Genomic DNA, 23,302 nt, shown 5'->3' with positions numbered 1-23,302 from the left:
TCATAGTACTGAATTAATTTGCAGGATATTTAGCTCCTATAAAAAATCAAATCGATGATTAACACAGTTTGCACAATAACTGATATTCTCGGAGCATTAATCAGCACACCTGTCAAGTTCACCCTTGCAGAGCCATCCTTGATGCAAGCATTCGCCAATGAATTCTCTCCAGGGTGTAAAAAAAATGCAGAAAACTGTCAGGAAAAAGTTAACTCTGGCCCACATTGCTCTTTATTTTCTTTCTTTATATATGTACTATGAAAGAAGAGCACATTTTAGAATGCATGTATTTAATTGTCTTACAATGTGCTTTGCATTTAAACTTTGACTTCTAATACACATTGTTACATAAAACAGAAATACAAATTAGCACATCATCTCCAATGAAAACCTACTTTTCTGAAACATTGACAGACATGTCTGCAGCCTGAGGCAAACAATGAATACTAAATGAATGGTGCTCAAATATTCAAATATTTCTAAAGATACAAAAATCAATGAACAAATCATGTAACATAAAAATGCATAAAAAGTAACACGAATAGTATGGTGCTATTTTGACGTTTTGGATTCAAGTGACACTTATAAATTGCTCTGTCTGTGGTCTCGTGGTTTATAAATATCACCAGAACCCATTGAGGGTTAGGCCTACTCATACATCATGGCAAAGACCTGGAACGAACTCCTGCTCAACATGAGACGTTCCCCCACTCTGCACACCTTCAGGAAGAGCCTCAAGGCCTGGCTCTTTGGCTGGATCAGAGCTGCACGCCCCCCTCCCCCTAAATAACAATAATAATAATAATAATAGCGCCTTGAGACCCCCATGAGTGAGTAGTGCGCTTCACAAATCCCTGATTGATTGATGTCAATATAGGCCTATATTACGCAGTTACATATTGTGGGTTCTCTCTCTTTCAATATCTGTACATACAAATTTTTGTAACATTATCAGTGACATCTCTCAAATATATTTCCATAATCACAACCCAGGTGTTTTAAGAGGAATGGATTCAATGAATTGCAAATCACAAGGAGCATCAGTCTTGTGGAGATTTAAAAAAACAGTCACTAGATCAGTCAGTAAGATGTGCAGTGGAAGAAACACATCCCCCTAAAATGGGCACTACCTAATTGAAGCAGTTCCCCTAGAATTAAAACACAAGCAGAAGTTATGAGCATGTACAGTTCAACTGAGGGAGGTCTCTATAGACCGTCAACAATTTCACCAGATGAAAAGAGCATGTAAACCTTAAGCACTTACTCACTAAGCTACTACAGAGTGGAATCCAATGGAGAATTAACATGAAAGCAGATCAAGTATGGAAATGAGACTAAGACAAGACATATATACAACCATGGGTGTCCAGAAAGAAGCTTCGTAATTCTTGACAATAGTCGAAGATCACCTTTCTCTTCTTTTGTAAGGAGTTGCAGTTCTAAATGCACTTTTCTAGGTCGCTCGTGGTAGGTGCAGTGCTGTCCTTAACACAGTTGCCTGGGGGCCCCAAGAGCGTAGGGGCCCCAAACAGACCAGAATTTAACACAAATTTTCTGTTAAACATTTTTATTCCTGAGAGTGGTTGTGTAGGCAGGGCACAGTGCACTGCTTTGCCCGAGGGCCTATAATGCTGTTAAGGCTGCTCTGGGTAGGTGGTTACGTAGTTGGATTCAGTTGCCCTGCGTATTATACATTCGAAGATGCTCTGTTCTGGAAGGTCAACAGTTTAAGGACCAATTGCCAATCTTTTATTGTTGTCAGCTAGAAGCCATAATGATGCATTGCATAACAGATCTAGGACAGACCACCAGAATGACTTATCTCAGGGCTTGCTCCTGTAGCTGCAGTTGGGGTATGCTACCATATCCCGGTCGTAGATGGTGTACACCTTCTTGGAGCGCAGGAATCTCATCTTTAGTGCCAGCCGGCAGCCAAAGCTGTTGGATGTAAAATAGTACATGACTGGGTTGAGGCAGCAGTTGAGGCTGACCAGCGCAAGGGTTATGCGGCGCAGTTTGTAGATGAAGTTGGCGATGTCGCAACTGGCAATGAGCTCCTGTCGCATGAGAAAGTGCAAGAGATGCATGACGTGGTAGGGCAAGAAGCAGACAACACAGATAAGAAGAATCAGGTAGATGGTCCGCAGTGCTTTCTTCTTGTGGATGCTAGTCCGAATCCGGGAGATGCGCTTAGCAATCAGCGGGTAGCATATGGAGATGATGCCAAATGGGATGACAAAGCCAAAGACCAGGGCGCAGATGTTGTATGGTGCCATGCGCTCTTTGGAGTCGTGGGGAGTGAAGCTTTCGAAGCAGGCAGTTTGGTTCCCAACTGTGTTGTGCAGCGGTCCCCCCAAGACCAGCGGGACCACCACAGCCACCGCCACTGCCCAGAGAAAGACAGTGACCACAATGCTGTAGTAGCTGAGCTTTATACGAAGGTACGTCAGAGGGTGCACCACTGCAATGTAGCGGTCTACACAAATGCATGTGAAGAAGCCGATGCTCAGGTAAATGTTGCTGTAGTACAAGGTGCCGGTGATGCGGCACGCAACGTCCCCAAAGATCCAGTTATTGCCATTGACATGGTAGACGATCCGAAAGGGCAGCATGCAGACAAAGATGGTGTCCACTATGCACAGGTTGATGAAGTACACATAAGATTGGGTGGTGTTTTTTACCTTGCATGTCAGCACGTACAGGGCCAGGAAGTTGCCCACGAGGCCGAGGATAAAAACCAGGCTATAGATGACAGAGAAGAGGTTGTACTGGAAGTCCGCGTTTAGACTACAATTGGAGCTCGAGACAAACACCATCCTTCAACTCGAGGTTGTGGGACCAACCTGATCCCCTGGGCTGAGGTGCAGCAGAGAGGGTAACTGGAGGCTTGCAGTCCTGAAGGCAGGGTCATCAGAGATATGAAAAATCCAATGTGTGTGTTGAAAATTCGTTGAACACCACGTCACCTTGTTTACATCCGTTCGTACTATCTTCGTCGACTCTCAAGTTCTGATGTCTTCAACTCCTGAAGATGATAAAAAAAACTGTTTACTTGGTCATTTGAGAACCTCAGCAAATTTACTAATTTTAACGATGACATTAAATCTTGTTAGCAAGTTCCGGTTGGCAAATAGACTTTGTAAGGACCTCTCATGACTTTTCTACATTATAATCTTTTCCATTTTTGAGTTATCTGTGAATTTACAAAACCCCCTCTTTCTGTAAGGGGAGTAAGTGGGTAGAGGTAGGTCCTTCTCTACAAGGCATCAGGGTGCATCTGTCGTTTTAAAGGACTGTTCTTTGCCCTGACAATATCAGGGGGGGTTGGATAATCCACTTGGTGCTAGGTAGCCAGATAGTGTCTGATAGCTCAGATGTAGCTGCTCTTGTCATCTGATGTCACTGCCTATTGTGACATGTGGTGCTGATGGCTCCTCCCTCTGGAGACTGCTTTGAGATTACCATTGCCAAGGGTTATAAGCAGTAGTGAGATATTGTCAATAATACCAAAAACAATGCAGGAACAGTCAGATCCAACAGGAGTTGAGGTCTGCTTCTCTACATTGTGTGCTCTGGGGCCAAAAGAGAGGCCTGAGTCCTAATCAATGGTACACTATTTGGACACATTTTCTGATTCTGGGCATATCCATTTATGTTCAATATACCTCAGTTCCCTTGTCTCTTAGACTTAGGTGTGGTTACACCAGGACATGTTCTATTATGAGATTTATAAAAATTGGACATTGACTGGTGGGATAGATTAAATTAAAATTCCACCGCTGTAGTTGTGAAGTTGAAACCCTGCAAATTATGTAGCTATAATCTGTTAACCTCACACAATGCGGCAGTAGACGTTTTTCTGCAGTTATGAAATTGTGCATTATGTACAATGAGCAGGATATGGATTTACATGTGTATACATGGTATTGCATGTGAAACAAGGTTGATATGACCTGTTAAAGTGCCTTTTCTTGGTATATGCTAACTAGGCTTCAACACCTTCTTGTTCAAAATGGATGCCTAACCTTGTACATTCACTGTTTATTATTTCTGCTGCACGCAGTCAAGAAAAATCAGGCTTGTTTTGTTTCTGAATGGCATTGTTCTCAAAGAAGATTCTTCGACATGGGCTCAGTAATGTTACAATAGTCTAGGTTTCTTCCGCCTGCTCGCAGAATTATATTCTTTCACAGTATTTCACATTTGTAACTAGTTTGTACAGTCATCGCTGCTTGATTTCAGCCCCCTGTGGCTGAATCGATATTCATGTTGTGGGATAGTGCTTAGGTGGTAAGGCAATACCTTATTTATTAATTAGGTGCTCTGATTTTCCAGGATTGTTTTCTTTTTGCTCACACCATGATAAATTTGCAGTTTTCATTATATCCTATGAGAAGGTTTACTATATAAACCCTTACATTTGGGGGTGAGCCATAGGACATCTCAGATGCTTCTAGGGATGCTATCCGATTTCTTATTGATTTTGCTGCTCATTTGATTTTGCTTATTATTCTGTATTGCCCTATTTCTAAGAGCCTTCATGGCAGTAACTTATGCTTCTGTACTTTACAATTTCTGTGTTGTACCTTTTAAGTTTTTGCAATAAATCATTCTACCCTAGAACTCACGTATTGAGACTGTTCTTCCTTAATGAACTGTATTTTAATATGCTGTGCTACACCTTATCTTAGAGCATATTGCCCTCAAGAAATTGAGGTTTAACACTATCCCCAATTCATTATTATTATTTGCCATTTGTAAAGCGCGCAGGTAACCACCGGGTTTCCCGGTGCTAAGCACTACGGAGACTTTTCTGAAGACACTGCCATTAAAACAGCCATGTTTTTAAGAGTTTGCGAAACTGTGTTAGTGAAGTACAATTCCTCATATACTGAGGCAAGGAGTTCCACAGTTTTGAACCTAGATAAGCAAAAGAGTATCAGCCGGATAGTAACCGGTGTACTCTCGGTACACAGTATTGTCCCTGGTTAGCGGATCTGAAGTTTCAGGAACGAATACACAGAGACTAGCTCTTGTATATATTTCAGGCAAGCCTAGCCGTAGCTTTGAAAATGAAGCAGAGGGCTTTGAATTGTATTCTTTTTCCAATTGATAACCAATGTAGCTCCCGAAAAATGGGGGAGGCTGCAGTCCTACTTGAGGAGCGAGCGAGAAGCCTGGCAGCAGAGTTTTGTACCACCTGACGGCGATGGATAGCTGTCTCGTCCGCGCCCAACTTCAAAACATTTCCATAATCGAATCTCAAAAGAATAACACTCTCATTGCTGAGCGAGGAATAATCGAGTTAATTTTCCTCACCCACTTCATGACTGTAAAGCAAGATGATGCTACTATGGCCGCTTGAGGACGAATAGACAGGTCTTGATCTAACCAGAAGCCCAGGCTTTTCACTTTTGGAGAGGGAGTGGGGACAGAGCCTAAGGAGGCTTGTGCTCCGGACCCCACGTTGTGGACTTTTACCCATGTTCAAAACCTCAGTTTTGTTGCCGTTCAGTTTGAGCAGATTGTCATCCATTCATGCGGCAATCCGCTTGAGACCATAATTAAGTGTCTCCGCATGGTGTTTCTGATGGGAAGACAGTGAAAAAATAATTTGGGTGCCACCAGAGTACGAAAAAAGTGTCTCCACCACATCTGCTAATGGACGCACATTAAGGTTAAATATTAAGGGACTCAATGCAGAGCCCTGAGAAACTCCTGAGGAGAGGGTGCAGGTCTCTGACCAAGAATCAGCCGAAAATACTTGGAAAGATCTGGGGGCATATTATCAAGGGGGTTTATCTCCGCTTTTTTGGCTTTAAAAGCCAAGAAAGCGGAGATAAAATTATCTCCCTATTACCTAGCTGTCGCTAACACCAGTTAGCGACAGCTAGTAGGAGATAGCGACCATCTTGGGCCTCGCTTTGCATGTCAGAGAAATTTATCAATAATGACATGCAAAGTGGGCGTGCCAAGATGTTAGCGACTGGAAACAGTCGCTAACATCGCTATCTCCTATTACCAACTTTTGGAGATATTCGCACTAAGCGCGAATATCTCCAAAAGCTAACACCTGCCCTGAGCAGTTCTTAGCCATGTTATCCAATGGGAGGTGGATAACATGGCTAAGAGCATTAGCTCGGTAATGCCTGAATATCGCGGACTTTTCAGCGATATTCATGCATTGCGGACGATTTTTATCGCACTTGCGATAAACCTTGGTAATGCCAAGGTTTATCTGCGATAAAAATCGCCACAGGTCGGCGATACATTTTTGTCTCTAACTAAGCAATAGCGATAATTATCGCTATTGCTTGGTAATATGCCCCCTTGTTTTCAGAAAGGAGACCAGCCATGCGAAGGCGGTGGTTGCCCTCCAGGCTGATTGACCTCAGTCTATCCGTCAAGATAGGGTGAGACACCGTGTCGAAAGCTGCACTCAAATCCAGCAGTATCACGGCCGCAGTGTTGCCCTCATCCAGAAGACATCTTAGATGCTCTGTGGGCCCTAGTAAGGCAGACTCCATGCTATAACCCATTCTGAATCCTGACTGAGACAGGTGGAGGAATTGGTGGGTTTCAGTATTGGTGGTTAAGCTTACATTTACATGCTTTTCTAACATTTTAGCAAAGAGAGGCACCAAAGAGATGGGTCAGTAGTTTGCCCATTTGGTAGGGTCATGATTATGCTTTTTTATTAGCGGATGAACCATAGCATGTTTCCATGTTTGTGGCATATAGCCCTCTTTGATCAAACCACTTGTAGCAGATGATCCCTGTCAAGGAGCTCCAGCCTGGCCCGGAGAAGTGGATCCAGAGTTAATAGCCCGTAAGATGGACAGGAAACCATCGCAGTAGTTCAGCAACAGCAATGGCCAGGCCTCCATATTTTGAGCTGACTGAAACATCCGGGGATTAGGGTGGGTTCTGAGTAGACACAGGTAGAAGACTATGCTCTAATTCCTCCTTGAGAGCCCTAGAATTTAAGTTAGCCTCTAACTGTGTTTGAATGGTAGTCACTATGAGGCACATCAGCAAGGGCCGGAGATAATTAATGCTCAGCGCTCTTAGTTTGAGGATAATTATCGCCCGCTAACTCTGGATTGTATCGCTGCGATAGTGTGCTATCAGCAACGCTTATCTCAAAAGCAATACAATTCCAAGCGCAAGCTGCCAAAAGTGCGATTATCGCTGGAAATCCAGCGATAATCGCACAACGTTTGGCGATAGCTTGATGATAGAGCAGGGCATACTTAGCCATTATATCCACTTTCCAATCGATATAGTCAGACTGAAAGCAGGCGTAAGGAAAGTAGCGATAACCGAGGTTACAGCTTCTTTTCTTATCGCTATGTTGTTTAGCATGCAGCTTGTTAATTGGAGAAATATCGGTTTGCGATATTTTTCACGTTATTTAGGTGTGGAACGCCCACTTTGCATCTCATTAGATGCAAAGGGAGGCGTTGTGAAAAAGGGTGCTATTCTTATGCGATTATGCATGTTAGCACCCTCTTGTTAATAGGGCGATAGCTTTATCTCCGCTTTTTTTGGCTTTTAAAGCTAAAAAAGCGGAGCTAAAGCCCTTGTTAATATGCCCCCGTGTTTATAAACATTTTTGCTAACTTTGAGGATTGGGGCTGAGACAATCGAGCAACTGGGGACCGTTTACTGGGGTCAGCATTTCTTTAACAACTTCAAATAGAGTTTTTGAGCAGTTCTGGGCCTTTGAGATTGTATCTGAATAGCGGCCTGTGCCACTCTACAGAGGGTGTGATGTTTCTTAATCGCCGATTTATAATTGATTTTGGCTTCCAATTCATTGGTTTTTCTCTAAAGTCTTTACAAGCCTTTGCAATTTTCCTCTCTAGATAGTGTGGCATTAAACCAGGAAGCCGGCAGATGTATTCTTTTCTAATTCATCCACCCGTGGGTGTGTCATTGAGGTGATTTTTGGGGTCTCCTGCATCGACAACATTTTGGTCGGAGAGGATGGTTGGGACATAAGCTGGTACTATTAGAAATCCTTTTTTGCCCTGCCTTTTGACTGGTTTCTGTCCATATTCCACAGTCCACAGTGGATTTTCCGTTGTGGATTATCCTTGTGAATTGTTTGCTGAGCTCCTGACAGGTGGTTGCTGTTCTTGAGCAAAAAGGATTGTAAGTATTAATAGTACGGAGTGAATTTTGAGATTGAGGGTATTTTGGTATGCTAGTGATGCTATCTGGGAGTTGTAGTTGAGAGTGCAGTCTGAGTTGGGTGTTGGTTTGTTATGCTGCATGTGAAGTTTTTGGTTATGTGATGCTGATTCTTGGTTCAATTGGTGGTATTGATGTACTTGTCTTATTTGTAATTTGTGTTGAAGGAGTTTTGGTTTTATTATTGGTGGACTAGGTAATTGAAGTAGTCGTAATCCAAGATCTTGAGATTTTGTGGTTAAACCTGTCTGTTGGGTAGTGTGATTTGCAGTGGCAGGTGGTAATTTTAGGAGGAAGGTGGCAGATGTGACACGCATGCACACATACACACTCACTCAAACCCATTCATTCACACACATGCGCACACACACATTCATTCACAACACTCATTGCCATATATCAAACACACACGCATGCATGTACCAAACATTAATTAAAAAAAGCAAAATCTGTCTCGGAGGTCCCAGGGGGGTTGGGACTGCTGCCTTCCCTCATTGGCTGACCTTCAGCAGTCCCGAACTCATCACAGAGTGTGATGGGGTTGCTGAGACTGCGGACCCCACCCCACTCTTTGACAAAGTGTCACTGATTAACACTTGCCCATGGCTCTTTAGGGCTTAAAACTGAAGCGCCCAGGTCCGAGGCAATGAGTGCCGCTACACCTCGTCACCGAGAGGGAGGGCCTCAAAGACCTTTGCTGAGCTGATGAGGTCACACCCACAGGAGCTGTGACATCTTCAGGCCAGCAAAGTTCAGCTCAGACAGGCTGGAGCCTGTGCATTTAGCGCATGTCTAGATCCTGGCTGCCTGACCTTAAAATGAAGAGTGTCTGTCAGGCTAACCTTTGCACAGCCTGACAGACACTGTTATTGAGGGGGCAAAAGGTGAGGGGGCGTGGTACCTCGGCCCCAATGGACCGGTGGCTGGTGATTTGCGAGGTGTGGCATTCACACAGATAGGGATTTTCTGAATGATTGAGTTTTCTTTCTAGAGTTTTGCATGTCTAATTTAGTTTAGTGTTATTTGCTTTTGGTGCACTGAGTGAGTGCATTCATCAGAGGTGGATTGCCACTAGGCAGCAGTCTGCTTTAGTGAGAATTTTGTTTGATTAGTGCTGTATAGATATTATTCTTGTTTCTATTGATTGTGAAGTTCTTTTATCTAACCTGCTGACTTTCTCCTATCTAGTTTGAGTTGAAAATATTTTGTTTGTTATTTTGTGTGCATGAAGCGAGGAAAGGAGTTGTGTGTTGTTTTTTGATTCACGGAAAAGCCACTCTGTGATTAGTTAGTCAGCTGAGAAGTCGCACTAGGATTAGTGAGACATTCACCACTAAGTCACGATGTCAGTGTTTGTATGTTGTCGAAGTTGTGCTGTGATTGGTTGACTTTTGACATAGCCATGCTGGGATTGGTTGTTGTTCTTACCCTTGACTTGTGCTGTTTCTGGGTTTTTTTGAGCAAGAACGATGGGTGCTGTGCTGAAAAAGCCTGAAATGTCTGTTGGACATGGAAAAAAGGATTCCTACAGAGAGCTCTACTGCCTACTAAAAGTTGACGGATGTTAGACTTCCATACCTCTACTGAGGAAGGCTTACAGTTTAATTTGGTGGGTACCTTTAATATTAGAAAACTAGGGGGCTTATTTATGAGAGGCTTGTGCCACCGGAGTGTCACTTTTTCTGACACTTCGGCGGCGCAAAACTCTCAACTATATCTACGCAAAGCCACTCTGTGTTGCATGACCTCATGACCTCATAGATATGGAGTAGGGCAAGGCAACGCAGGTCACAGTCTTACCTTACTATGCACCACGGAGGTATTCCATGGGCATTGCTGTGGGTTTTCCCATGTGACACAAATGGGTTTTGACGCTGCTCCAGATTTACTTAATCACTAAACCTGGGGCAACGCCCACACCTTACTCCTCCCCAGAGCAGGCGTAACAAGGAGAAATATTTTTATTTTACCTCGTTTTTTTCTCTTTCCATGTGTGCTGCATTCTGCAGCACACATGGAAAGAGGATGACGACGCTCTGGATTGTTTTTGTGCAGGAAGGTGTCCCTTCTTGCACAAAAGCAATCCTGCACGTGATGCAAACACCCTTGCACCATGGTGTAAGGGTTCCTGCGTGTGTGCTTGGGAGCAAATATGCACCCACACAGGGGGAAAAGACAGGAATGCAGCGTATTCAATAAATATGGCGCATTCCTGCCCTTTCACTTTGGCATAGGGCAGCGCAGCACGAAGATCTCCGGCGCTGCGCTACACCAGTTCCCCATAAGCGAAGCCCTAGATTTCTTGAGCTTGGCAATTAATGAGAGAAAGCCCCTACCTAGACCTACACAGTTCGAAACATTAAATACATGGGATCGAATGGCAACTGAGAAGGAGATAAAGAAAATCAAAAAGCAGTATAAGGTTTCCCTAAAGCAGTGATTAGAAAACAAGCTGGATAATCAAGAGAGATTTTGGAGGGAGGGTGTGATAGAAGAGGGGAGAGTTTTTCCTGCAATAGTAAATGAAACAACAGACAAAACGTTGATGAGGGTGACAGAAAAAGATTAAGATGATGAGAATAACTTTTTAAATGATATTTTAAATTCTAGACCTCCTCCATACACACCAGTACAAGCAAGTGGTCTCTACCCCTGGTACCTGACATGGGTGCATCGGCCATCGGGTGAACCAAGTGTGAGTGCACAGGGATTGACGGTGCTTGAAGTGACAAATGAAGGTATAACATTGGGTGCAAGTGCTCCCCCTGAAAATACTATTGTTGCCCCTGTTCCTACTATCTATGACTACTGTTGCTCCTGGCTCTCCAGAATCAACTGTCCTTTCTAAAGAGAGCGAGGTTAATAGTGGATTCATAAAGATTGAATTTGGAACTCCCTACCTTTAGACCTCAGACTCTCCTCTTCCTATCCTCACTTTCGCTCTCTCCTAAAAACTCACCTTTTCCGCGGTGTCTATACATAATGTTCTTCTTTCTCCCCTCCTTGCCTCCTCCTGGGTTGGTGATCAGCGCCAAGAAACCGTCCGGTGAACGCAGCGCTATACAAATCCTTTTTACATTACATTACATTACAACTATTTTAAAGGGAACAGTTTATTTAAATAGACTGATGTCATATAATGTAGATGAAATGAGCTATGCAATCAGAGAAGCAGCAAGGAGTATGAATAAACACATTATAAACTTGAGAAATTAGCTGATGAATATGAGGTTGCTGTTAGCAGAATGAGAAATGTACAGAAGAATTATAAAATGGATTTGAGTGAAAAAAAAAATGGGTTTAGTGACTTTGCGAGCTCACATTAAAGATTTATTTGAGAAGACTAAGGATTGGAGAGACTTAAAAAAATACAAAGAAAAGTGGAAAAAGAGAGCAAAGGTGATCATTATTGATTCTGAACCAGATACAATGTCTGAATGTCCTTTGAAGGAATTATGTCCATGTGCTTTGGACTAGGGTTGATCTTTATGACAAATTTTCCAAAATTGAGAGAGGAACCTGACAGGTGGTACAAAGGGGTTCATAGGCTGGTTACAATTTCCAAAATGATTTGGATTTATTTGGATACATTATTTGAGATTGTTGCTCCTAGTGATTTACGGATATAATGTAAGGTTGCTGTTGCTTGGTCGACTCAGGAATCAGCTAGAGTTGCTCCTAACAATGCTCTAGCTGAGGTTGTTACTGATAACTATAGAGTGGTGCTAGATCGTTTGAGAAAGAAAGTGCCAGAGAAAGAAGTAAATTGGGGACAAATTATGAAAGCTACTCTAGAGCAAAATGAGTAGGTGTATGCTCATTATGAGAGGCTTATACAGATTCATGACTGCTTTAATTTTGGGTTTGCGTCAAGAGCTTAGTTCTCATATTCAGCAGAGTGTGATGTGCTGACAAACCAAAAGTATTGATGAGATCTTAAAGTGTGCAAATACTGTAGTGACTGTTTTGACATAAAACAGAAAAAGATTAAGGGGAAGTTGATGATTCCACAGACTAAGCAGATTCAGATAAACAACAGAAATCAGATAATGTGGTCTGATTTCTATTTTGCACCGCCTCTGAATTCTGAACCCTACGCATGTAAATTGTCAGAATGGGAAATGAGATGGTGCCGACACAGGGTTGTGATAGAGCAATGCAAAGATTAATTTATAAAGAAGACCGCTGCTTATTTCTGCTGTAAAATCAGGCCATGAAAACAAAAGTGTAGGCAGAATCAGGATCAAATCCAGAATTATTTTGTTCCCCAGATGCTGCGAAATGTAAAACAGGTGCAGACACAGATTGATGCCGCAGCCAGTAGACTCCTATGCAAGATGTGCAAAATCAAGGGCTGTTCCGTATGGATATGCCTGTAGCTCCAGTGATGCAGCTAAACACGAGAAACAAGATGCCATATAATCCAGGGTACCAACAGAATCAATTAATTATAAGCAATGATTGTCCTCAGTTTTCATCAGAGACTAATTTACAGTGACAGCCCCTGAGGGGAGGAGGATTGGATGCAAGGTGCAGTACAGGAGGTAGATCAGAGGGGCCCATATGTAGATGGTAAGGTGAATTGTCACCTCGTATCATTCTTGTTCTATATTGGTTCCACCTGCATCTGTCAAGGAATGAACAAACGGCAGACCAAGGTCAAGCACATCCAGTCCGTATGTACTATAAATTCAAAGGGTGGTGCAATCTCTTCCCACACCCGCCGTCCAGAGATGTCAATAGTAGCCAGGTTCACCAAAGAAGAATGTAAGGTGCACTTGTGGCAGAGCTAGGACACTTTAAGAATTGTTCCAAAGTTGTTTCTTTTTATTCAATAGATCTTTAAAACTGGCACACAGGCAACGCGTCTCGTTCCCGATTCTTTGCCAGAGGGAACTTAGTCAGTGCTCCTATCTGTTCTGCTGGTCAAATACCAGTAAAGGTGTATGTATTTCGGAAATCGAACCCAAAGGGGCAAAAGGTAAGACTCGATTGTGGTGTATATGGCGAAGCTGCTCACAACTTCAAATACTAATCATTTGCTCAATGGAGCAAAAAATTGACCTCAATTCCGGTACGATGTGCAGGGTTTCTCACAACTCCAAGTAATAGGTGTGAAAGCTTCCTATGCAGTAAGGTAGCACTGTAAATAGGATCCAAAAAGTATTTTTTCATCAGCGAGCTGCAAATTTATGGAGTATCGCTGTATAGGCTGATAAAAAAAATACTCTTTGTAGCGTGCCGTGATAACCAACAATACCTGCATCTCCCCTCAGACTGTTCCATTATGATACATAATGTTATCTTAATTGTTATGATACGAGTGAGTGCTCACTTTCAATACTGACACAAAAACATGGAAGGGTGATGAGACATGTTGCTTATTTTTCTGCTGTGTTAGACCCATTAGCTTTGACTCGTCCTGGTTGTCCACAGGAGGCACAGCTATCTGCATTGCAATTGGACAATGTGAAGGCATTGTAATGGGAACAATGCTAATTGTGTTTGTTCCTCATTCAGTTGAAATTTGCTGACTCTTACTGGAGCTCAGAACCTGACAAACATCTGCCTCACAAGACATGACCAAATCATATAGGCAGCAGAAATAGCTCAATAAGGTGAAATTCTCTGAATCCTGCAACACATTTCATGGTCTCAGATAGCAATGAAGACCATGATGATGATAACATTCCAGACTAGAATTGTGTAAATGTTACAGATGTATGTACCAAAATAAGTCTAGATATTAAAGATGTTCCTTTTGAAATTGCTTATTTGATTTGTTTGTGAGTGGTTCTAATCTGAAAGACGATCTGGGAGCACTAAAAGCTGTTTATGTAGTCTGCTCTATTTCTGAATATGTTGAGGCATCATATCTGCCTAATGTAACATTCAGCACATGTGGCAAAGTTGATTACATTGACATGGGCTTGTTGCCTTGCAGATGGCTTGAATGTGGCTATTTACACAGGCAGCCAATATGGGTTTAGAGTGGTACATGATTTTGGGTAGCTGTGGTCCCAAAAAGGTATATAGCATCTACTGGTTCTCTCATCAGGAATGGTTTCTATGTTCTTGATTTATTTTAGAAGCAATACGACAACAGAGGGAGATTTCAGTAGTTAAGTATGTAGCCTGTTAGGCTAGGGGAGGCATAGTCACAATGAGAAAGAAACAAGCTGATCAAGTGGCAAAGTATTGTGCAGTTCAGAATGCAACTGTTCGACTGAATGAGCAAGTCAAAGTGCAAGAGTCAAAACAGATGGTATCCAGTGCAAATACTGCTGCAATGCAAGTAATGTCATTTTTTTTCTGTTAAATACAAAACAGACCACATCAATCGAATTGAATGTGATTGTGATGAAAGACAAAAATGGGAATTAGCTGGTTGCAAAAAGAATGTCTATGATGTTTGGATTACTCCTGAATATAAATATGTACTTCCTGACTGCATGCTTCATTCCTGGCCTGCTGTTTGCATTGCCAAACAGATGGCAGGAGAGTTTCAATTACCAGTACATTTAAGAAGCACTCGTTCAATACAAAATTAAGAAGTGTCGCAGAATATCTGTATCAAAGTAGTGTCATTTGTCAGAGGAATAATCGAGGATAGAGAACCATTGTCATTATGGATCATATTGGTAAATCAGAGTGCCCATTTACAAGACTTCATGCAATCTTCATTAAGATGCCTGTTTACGATGCCTTAAATATGTTCTTGTGATTGTCTGCTTTTTTTCTAAATGGGTTGAAGCCTACCCAACTGGGGATGCGACCATATGACAGTTGCCAAACTCTTGTTGAGAGAACAACCTCTATTGAGACAGACCGTGGGACTCATTTAAAAAATGAGATCCTTAAATGGATTTGTACAGCTATCCATTTTGAACAGAAATTCCATTGTAGTTATTGTCCTCAAACATCTGGCATTGTAGAGAAGGTGAATGAAACCTTCAAAAACAGGCTGGCTGAACTGTGTGCCTCCACTGGTCTTAAATGACCCAATTCTCTTCTTATTGTTCTCATGAGTATTAGAAGTACCCCAGACCAAAAGACTGGACTCTTGCCCCATGAGGTGTTGATGGGCAGAGCCATGAGGAATGCCTACAACCCTTCAGCAACACTTGGGTCAATGACAGATCATACTGTGTTAGATTACTGCAATGGTCTAGCAGATGTGGTAAAATCTGTAACTTGTCAGGTGAATTTTGCAACAGGCCAACAGAAAACACTCTGTGCCATCCACTACAGCCAGGAGACTGGATCCTAGTGAAGAAGCATGTCCGCAAAAGCGGTCTTAAGCCCCATTGGAAAGCACTACAACACCTTGTGCTTGTGACTAACACTGCTGTAAAGTGTGCCAGAATCCCATAGCTCACATGAGAAGAGTAAAGACAGCAGTTGAAGTAGTGACAACAATCACTGATTCACAGTCAAGCTCAGGTTTGCAGGTTGGATCCATAGGGGAAGGGGAGAAATTGGGGAAGAAATTGAAGAAGTGAACTTTGAAACTGGTAATTGTTGATGACAGTGAAGGTGAAGACCCTTGTGAAGGTACCAGTAGCAGTCTCTGATACAGTTGATGAAAATCTCCAGCTGAAAATTTGAGTCTCAAGAACCACCCCAGGGGATGAAAGCACTTCACACTGAGTCGAGCTACTGATGCTACAGTCGCTCTCCCTGGTGAGGGAAACTGGGGCTGCGAGCGACAGAGGAATTGTTAGAACGAATTAGGCGAGCTTTGTCATAGAAATCGGCGCGTTTTTGCATCTTGTAATAATTTTAAAAAAACTGTCTCATTTTATCTTTGGGGGTCTTAGCTAAAGGGGAATTGTTTTTATTAGGCACTCTGACACCCCTACCACATTTCATTCACTTATTCTTCTGCTTCAGCCCAGCGGTGGGCGCCATCTTGAGTGTGACAGGTGGGGACAGTGCTCAAGTCGGGCCGTCCTTCCCGCCCCTCTAGTGTATTTAACAGAGCCCTTTGCAGCGCTCGGCGCCCTACAGTCGCTCTCCCTGGTGAGGGAAACTGGGGCTGCGAGCGACAGAGGAATTGTTAGAACGAATTAGGCGAGCTTTGTCATAGAAATCGGCGCGTTTTTGCGTCTTGTAATAATTTTAAAAAAACTGTCTCATTTTATCTTTGGGGGTCTTAGCTAAAGGGGAATTGTTTTTATTAGGCACTCTGACACCCCTACCACATTTCATTCACTTATTCTTCTGCTTCAGCCCAGCGGTGGGCGCCATCTTGAGTGTGGCAGGTGGGGACAGTGCTCAAGTCGGGCCGTCCTTCCCGCCCCTCTTCCTTCCTATATAATGTGTAAGCCAACCAGACGGCGCAGCGGGCTGGCGCAGCGGGCGCGCCGGACGCGCGCCGAAGCCGCGCCTAAGCCAAGCCCGTCTGCGCCCGTCCGTGCCAGGACGGCGCTGGGCGCGGGCCATGCTGCCCAATCCAACCCTGTTCTCAGGTACGACTCTAACACGCTACTCGCTATGCGCCCACCAACATCAAGCCATAGCTGCAAGGATCACCGTCCCATTGCTCACCTCTGGGGACCATTTTCATGCCGCTCTTGTAGATGGTCATCCTTGGTACCCACTGGCACCATCTCACACCCTTCCCCTCCACCGTTACATAAGCCGATTACCTTTCGTTGTGGACTCATCAACGCCAGATCCTTAGCTTGTCATGGACAAGACATCCATGACCTTATACTTGCCCATGACCTAGATGCACTGTTCATCACTGAGTCCTGGCTAAATGACTCATCTAATCCTGATCTGGTAACTGCCCTTCCCCCTGACTTCACGATTCTCAGACGTGACAGACCAGTCGGCAGGGGAGGTGGGTTAGCTATCATCATCAGAAAAGATGTTAGATTCCACACATTTGAACTGACCTCACTCAAGGACTGTGAGAGCTTAGGCTTCGTGATTCACATTAACTCCTCCACCTCTCTTACGGGTGGACTTGTGTATCGCCCCCCCGGAAACGCCACGCCCTTTCTGGATTCCCTGGATGACACCCTTGGATCTCACCTGACTCATTACCCCAGCTTTACTCTTCTCGGCGATTTCAATCTTCATTTGGAATCCCGCGCAGACCCCCACACCTTAACCTTTCAACAATCCCTTGATATCTTTGGCCTTTCTCAACTGGTCGTGCCCCCCACGCACTCGGCCGGACACACATTAAATGGCATTTGCACCAATACTGCCACTATAACTGTATCCCCCCCAATCCCACAAATTTGGACCGACCATCATTTTATACCTTTTTTTATTAAGGCTAAACCCTCTCCCCACCCACACAATAAGAATTCTCCCTCAACCTTTGCGATAAATTGGAAGAAAGTAGCTGAGTCCATTAAGTCCCATCCTCAGCTCCCCACCCATCCTCCCACTATTGTAGGAGATGTATCGCAAGATTCCAAAAACTTCCACATCTGGATCAACAAATTGGTCCTGGATAAGTCCAACCCAACCAATCAAAAACCAATCTCCCATAAAAGGAAGCCCAATGCCCCGTGGTATACTCAGGCCCTCACCGACAGCCATCGTACGTGTAGGGTCCTTGAAAGAGAGTGGAGGAAAACATACGACCCCACCTCCAAACCCCTATACATTCGGCAGAGGAAACTGTATCTGTCACACATAAAGAAAGCCAAAAAAGAGTTTTTCACCACAGCTATAGAAACAGCTAACCAAAAACAACATACCATCTTCAATATTGTTAAGTCCTTCACCCACCCCAAAGCCCTGGCACTGGAAATCCCCCCATCCCAAACTCTTTGCAACCAAATCGCTGATTTCTTTGTTGACAAAATTAATAACATCCACAAGGATTTCCCCCCCCCTACCACCCCCCTCACTTCACAACACTGATTCACCTTCTTTTTGCAGTTTTTCACCAGTATCCTTGCTTCAATCCCAGAAGGCCATTATGACCTGCCGCTCGGGAGCCCCCACTGACTCCTGTCCCCCGGCTATCCTACATCTGCTCGTTGAGGCCGTCAACCCTCTTATCAACTCCATCATCAATCAATCCCTCAGCTCAGGCATTGTTCCGGCTGAATGGAAGAAAGCCATTGTAAAGCCTCTAATGAAAAAGCATAATAAACCCCCGACAGACCTTTCCAACATGCGCCCAATTTCCCTACTTCCAGCATTAGGCAAAATTACCGAGCAAATAGTACATGCTGAACTAAAAGTCTTTGTGGAAAACAACCATATTCTCCATCCTCAGCAATCTGGTTTCCGCTCCGGCCATTCTACTGAAACTGCTCTGATCGAGTTATCCGACACCATCAAGTTCCTGCAGGATGAGGGGAAACACGCAGTTCTCATCCTGCTCGACTTAACCGCAGCATTTGATACCATCTCTCATGCAATCCTCATCCATAGAATGCGCGAAATTGGTGTGTCTGACACCGCTCTGAAATGGATATCTTCATTTCTGTCTAACAGATCACAAACAGTCTCACTTGGCCCCTTTCTCTCCAGCGAAAGAACCATTCTATCAGGTGTGCCCCAGGGGTCCATTTTGAGCCCACTTTTCTTCAATATTTACATGGCCCCCCTGCTTACCCTGATTGAATCCCATGGCATCCTTGTAACATCTTACGCTGACGACACCCAACTTGTCGTCACCCTCGACAAAAAACTCCCCGATGCCGCCCTCAGATTCCAGAATTGCCTTTCCCAAGTCTTTGCATGGCTCAATAATAATCACCTCAAGTGCAACAGCGCCAAAACTGAGATTATACCCTTAGGCAAAGACACCCTCTTTTCCCCAAAAGATTGGTGGCCCCAACACTCTGAGGCACCTCCCAGTGCAGTCTCATCGGCCCGCAATCTGGGTGTCCAATTCGACTCATCCCTCAGTTTTGACGACCATGCGCGCATTACTGCAGGGTGCTGCTTTAATCTCATTAGACAGCTAAAGAAATTTTTCGACTTTCTCCCTATTTCCGCCAGGAAATCAGTGGCCGTGGCTCTGATCCTGTCCAGACTCGATTATTGCAATGGTCTCCTGGCAGGTATAAAAAAGTCCACCCTTAAGAAGCTACAGAGCGTCCAGCACGCGGCGGCCAGGCTCGTTCTCGGACTTCCGAGAAGGTCCTCGGCCTCGGCGGCCCTCAACACCCTCCATTGGCTGCCCCTCCACAAAAGGATCCTTTTTAAACTCCTTGTTACTGTCTTTAAGGCCACTAAGAACACAGGCCCCTCCTATCTTGTCAAGCGCTTTCCTCAGTACACTCCATCGCGCTGCCTGAGGTCATCAGGAGCTAATCTGGTTACCATACCCAGGTTCAAGCTCAAAACGAAAGGTGGAAAAACCTTTTCACTCCTGGCGGCTAAGGCTTGGAACGGCCTTCCCTCTAACCTCAGGCACGCCCCTTCAGAAACACTTTTCAGGAAACTTCTGAAGACTTGGATCTTCCTTCGACCCGACTCTTTGGTCCTCGCAGCCATATGATTCCCATCTCCACCAAGTTGTTTTCTTCTGAGTGCTCAGCGCCAAGATGCTCCTTCCGGAGCGATAGTCGCGCTATATAAAAACTAATAAATATCAAATAAATATCAAATGCTGGTCTAAGCACACGTTCGGCTGGAAGTGAAGAAGATTCGGCAACAGTCACAAGTGAAGATGCAAGAGTTCTTAAGGCAGTGTAGTGAACTTGACCAAAGAAGACACTGGGAAAATGAAAGATTAGCGAAGAACTAGAAATAATTGAAGCCAATTAGGAGAAAAGTGATCGTGAATCGTCTGTTGCTAAAAGGCAAACGAGGAAGAAAATTCCGACAAGAAAGTATGCTTCAACTGAACGGGTGATTCTTGCATCTGTGTCTGAAGAAGAAGACAGCGCAGATGGGGCAGACCAATTCAATAAACTGTTGCCAATTCCTTTTTAGAGAAAAGCACTCTTGATTTTTTGCAAATCCTGATAGTGATAACAAAAAATGTAAACAGATTTTGAACTCTGCAAGAAAATATCAAGATGAAGAAATAAGATTCTTGAGCGTATGCACTGAGCAAACAAACTGATTAAACAATCTTTTAGGTCTTTCTTTTGGTGTCTGATTATTGTTTTGAAAAAAAAGATTTATTATGGTTTTGAAAAAAAGTTTTCCAGAAGACTGATTTTTTTTTAACAGTTTTGAATTATTTTAATTTTTGTTTTGATTTCAATAGAAATGCCATGCAGCAGATGCTGTAAAACAGTTAGTATGTTTTCAATGGCAGCAATATTAATAGTCATAATTGGCCTAATGGTGTGCCCCATTTCTCCGTATGAACTGACTACATAAAGTATAGTAATGAAATTGAACATAATACATTGACACAAACTGAAAGGTTAGTTAGAGATTTTAAGGATACTATCAACGTAGAAATCTTGGGTGAATATGTGGACATTTTGGGGGGTCATGAATTGCCTAGTTTGTACTTTTCTTCCCTCTTCTGCAGGTGAAGATGCAACCTATGTACAACTATTGATTTCCTACTATCTTGTTATGTTTTTGTTAGTATATTTATTATGCAAGAGTTTCTATTGCCATATTTCTCTGATTTCAACACTTTGCTGGAGAACCTGTAACTGAAGATTATGAGAATAGTGTAATTCATAGGGAATATTTGAATACAATTGCACAAACCTACCCTACACTAATCACACTAAAATGGAGTATGTATAATGAGGGGAAAGTGAGGATTTTGAAAGACTGAAAGGATAAGCTGGAAATTAGAGAACAGATTTTAAGGCAGAAGGGACATTTTGGTTTTCAAGTTTATATCTAAGGTTGAGAAGAGAACATGAGAAAAAAGGAGAATCATGTATGATGTGTCATGAACTTACATAAGTTGGATCAACAGAGTATGTGGGAAAAGGTGAGTGTTAAAGAACTTATGTTGTCAGTAGTGATTTCTTGGCTGGTGAAGAACCAATTCTTAGAGGTACTGATTAGGTGTGTGGTAAGACTACTTAGTTCAGCCTACCATGTAAGTGGGTAAGTGCTTGCTAGCTAGCTTTAGTATTTCTTAGAATCTATTATCTGAATGAAATGAGAGGTGCTGGTGGTTTGAAGTAAGTGCAAGCAGCAACTCTAAACCGGCCCAGAGTGATGAAACACCTCGCACTCAACCATTCAGGTCTGGGGTTAGGCAGACATGTCGATTTTACTAAAAGTATATATACATTATACTTACTATGGGGACTTTCAGCCAGCCCTCTTTGTCTATTGGTCTGTTGTGTGTGGTTCATATTTTCTGGCGCCCACAGAAGCAGGCAGTACAGGGTAATGATGGGTGGATCAGCCAATTCAGCCATTGACTAACTTCATTGTGAGCGAAGGCATTCCGCTATTTTCACAATGAATACACAATTCTGGGCCATATGTATCAAGCAAAATTTCGATCGCAATTTTGCTAAGTGGTATGTATGAAGGCAAATCTGGGTGCAAAATAAGGAATCGCAAAAGTTGCGATTCCTTATTTTGCAATTGCATTTAAGGAATCGCAAAATTTTGCGATTCCTTAAATGCAATGTAAGAAGCACCAAAAAAGTGCAATTTGGCCTTAAGGAATCCAAAATTACCACCAACTTCAAGTTAGTGGTAAATTGCGATTTCTTTGAAAAATGCACTTTTTTGCATTTCTCAAAGTGCAATGTGAAGCACATACATGCCCTTAAGGCATGTATGTGCGCCACATGTGCAGCCATGCTTATTTCAGGGGTGCAACAGGGTGTTCTTTTGACACCCTTGCACCCTTGTAATTGCATTCTCAATTTGCGATTCTCTAATTGCTAATCGCACATTGAGACTGTCTTCCCATTCATTGCTATGGGCCTCTAGGCCCATAGGAAAGAATAGGGAGGTATTCCTTAATTGAGATTCGCAATTAAGGAATATGTAGGATTCGCAAAATGTATTGCAAATCCTACAGACATAGCATTTTGCAATTCTCAAATAGCGATTCGCTAAAAATCGCTATTTGAGAATCGCAAAAGAGGATTTTGATACATATGGCCCTAGTCCCCTTCAGTAACAGAGACTGCTATGGCAAAGGGTGCTTTATGAGGCTAAAAAATATGATTGTATTAAGCCAGTGTTAACATTTTATATTCACGAGGGCCCTTGAGCCACTCAAAAATAAAGTTTTACGAAAACAATGCAAAAGATGCATTGACAAACGTATAGACAGACTGCCAACGCCAAGACTTATTGGCTTTGCCTATTCTTTATATGGTTTGTCTCTGAAATATTTTTTGCACGTGCTGGCCTTAGAAATGTATTACCCCTGTAAAATAGCGTCCTGTCAGAGGGATGAAAGACCCCACAATTTGTTTACTGGATGGGTGGGGAGTACTTCTTCTGGCCAGGTGGGTAGGGTTTGACAGACAAGAAAACTGGGTCAGAATCTTACAATGTGTTTTCAGACTGTAGAAACGTGAACATTAGCGTCCCATTTCCTGGTTCAACATCTCACATCATAATAACTAGACCGCATACCCGACAGTAGCGGGAAACGTTCAGGAGTAGAGCCAAGTAGGATCGCTCAGCGATTTAAGAGCGCAATGCTGAAATTTTGTTTAACCTGCTTATTACAGGTTTAAACCTCTCAGCTATGGAAGGTTCAACTGTTGGTGAAATAAATATCAGTAGTAGGTCTGGGCGGTGAACTCTGCTCCGCTCTTGAAGTTTGCAGTTTTCCGCACTGCGCATTATGCGGAGCTCGGGAATTCCCAAAAACTTTGCTCCGTGTAGTGGAGCAGAGTGTTTTTTCCTCGCTCGCGTTCGTCAATGTCAAGTTGTCGAGCGCACGAGGAAAATCCACCTCCCGGTGAGATTTTTCCTCGTTCAAGATCGTCAACATCAAGTTGACAAGGGCGAGCGTGGAAAATCAACCACCCGGTGAGATTTCTCAATGCGAGTAGTCGCGTATGGTCGCGACCGCCTGCATTTAGAAACCGTCCTTTAGCGTTGAGAAAGCTGCCGCTCGAATACAAATCTAAATGAGCGGCAGAAAGGAAGCAGTGCCCGCTTGCGCTGTGCATGGTGCCGTTCGCGATGATTGCACAGTGCGGACAAGCACTTGGCACTT

General features: G+C 43.3%; 1 protein-coding gene across 1 annotated transcript in view; it reads right to left on the bottom strand.

The window, feature by feature from the left end:
* Positions 1 to 203: 203 nt before the first annotated feature.
* Positions 204 to 23,302, bottom strand: part of LOC147665048 (lysophosphatidic acid receptor 6-like) — a 37,981-nt gene continuing 14,882 nt past the window's right edge. Inside the window, exon 2 of the mRNA XM_086949791.1 lies at positions 204 to 3,025. Within this exon, the coding sequence (XP_086805917.1) occupies positions 1,824 to 2,816 (993 nt within the window). The 5' untranslated portion in view covers positions 2,817 to 3,025 and the 3' untranslated portion in view covers positions 204 to 1,823. The remainder of the gene's footprint in view (positions 3,026 to 23,302) is intronic.

Source organism: Lissotriton vulgaris, unplaced genomic scaffold, assembly GCF_964263255.1.
Source record: "Lissotriton vulgaris unplaced genomic scaffold, aLisVul1.2 SCAFFOLD_584, whole genome shotgun sequence".
Classification (NCBI taxonomy): domain Eukaryota; kingdom Metazoa; phylum Chordata; class Amphibia; order Caudata; family Salamandridae; genus Lissotriton; species Lissotriton vulgaris.
Note: the sequence above shows the minus strand (reverse complement) of the source record. Positions and strands in the feature narration are given on the sequence as shown.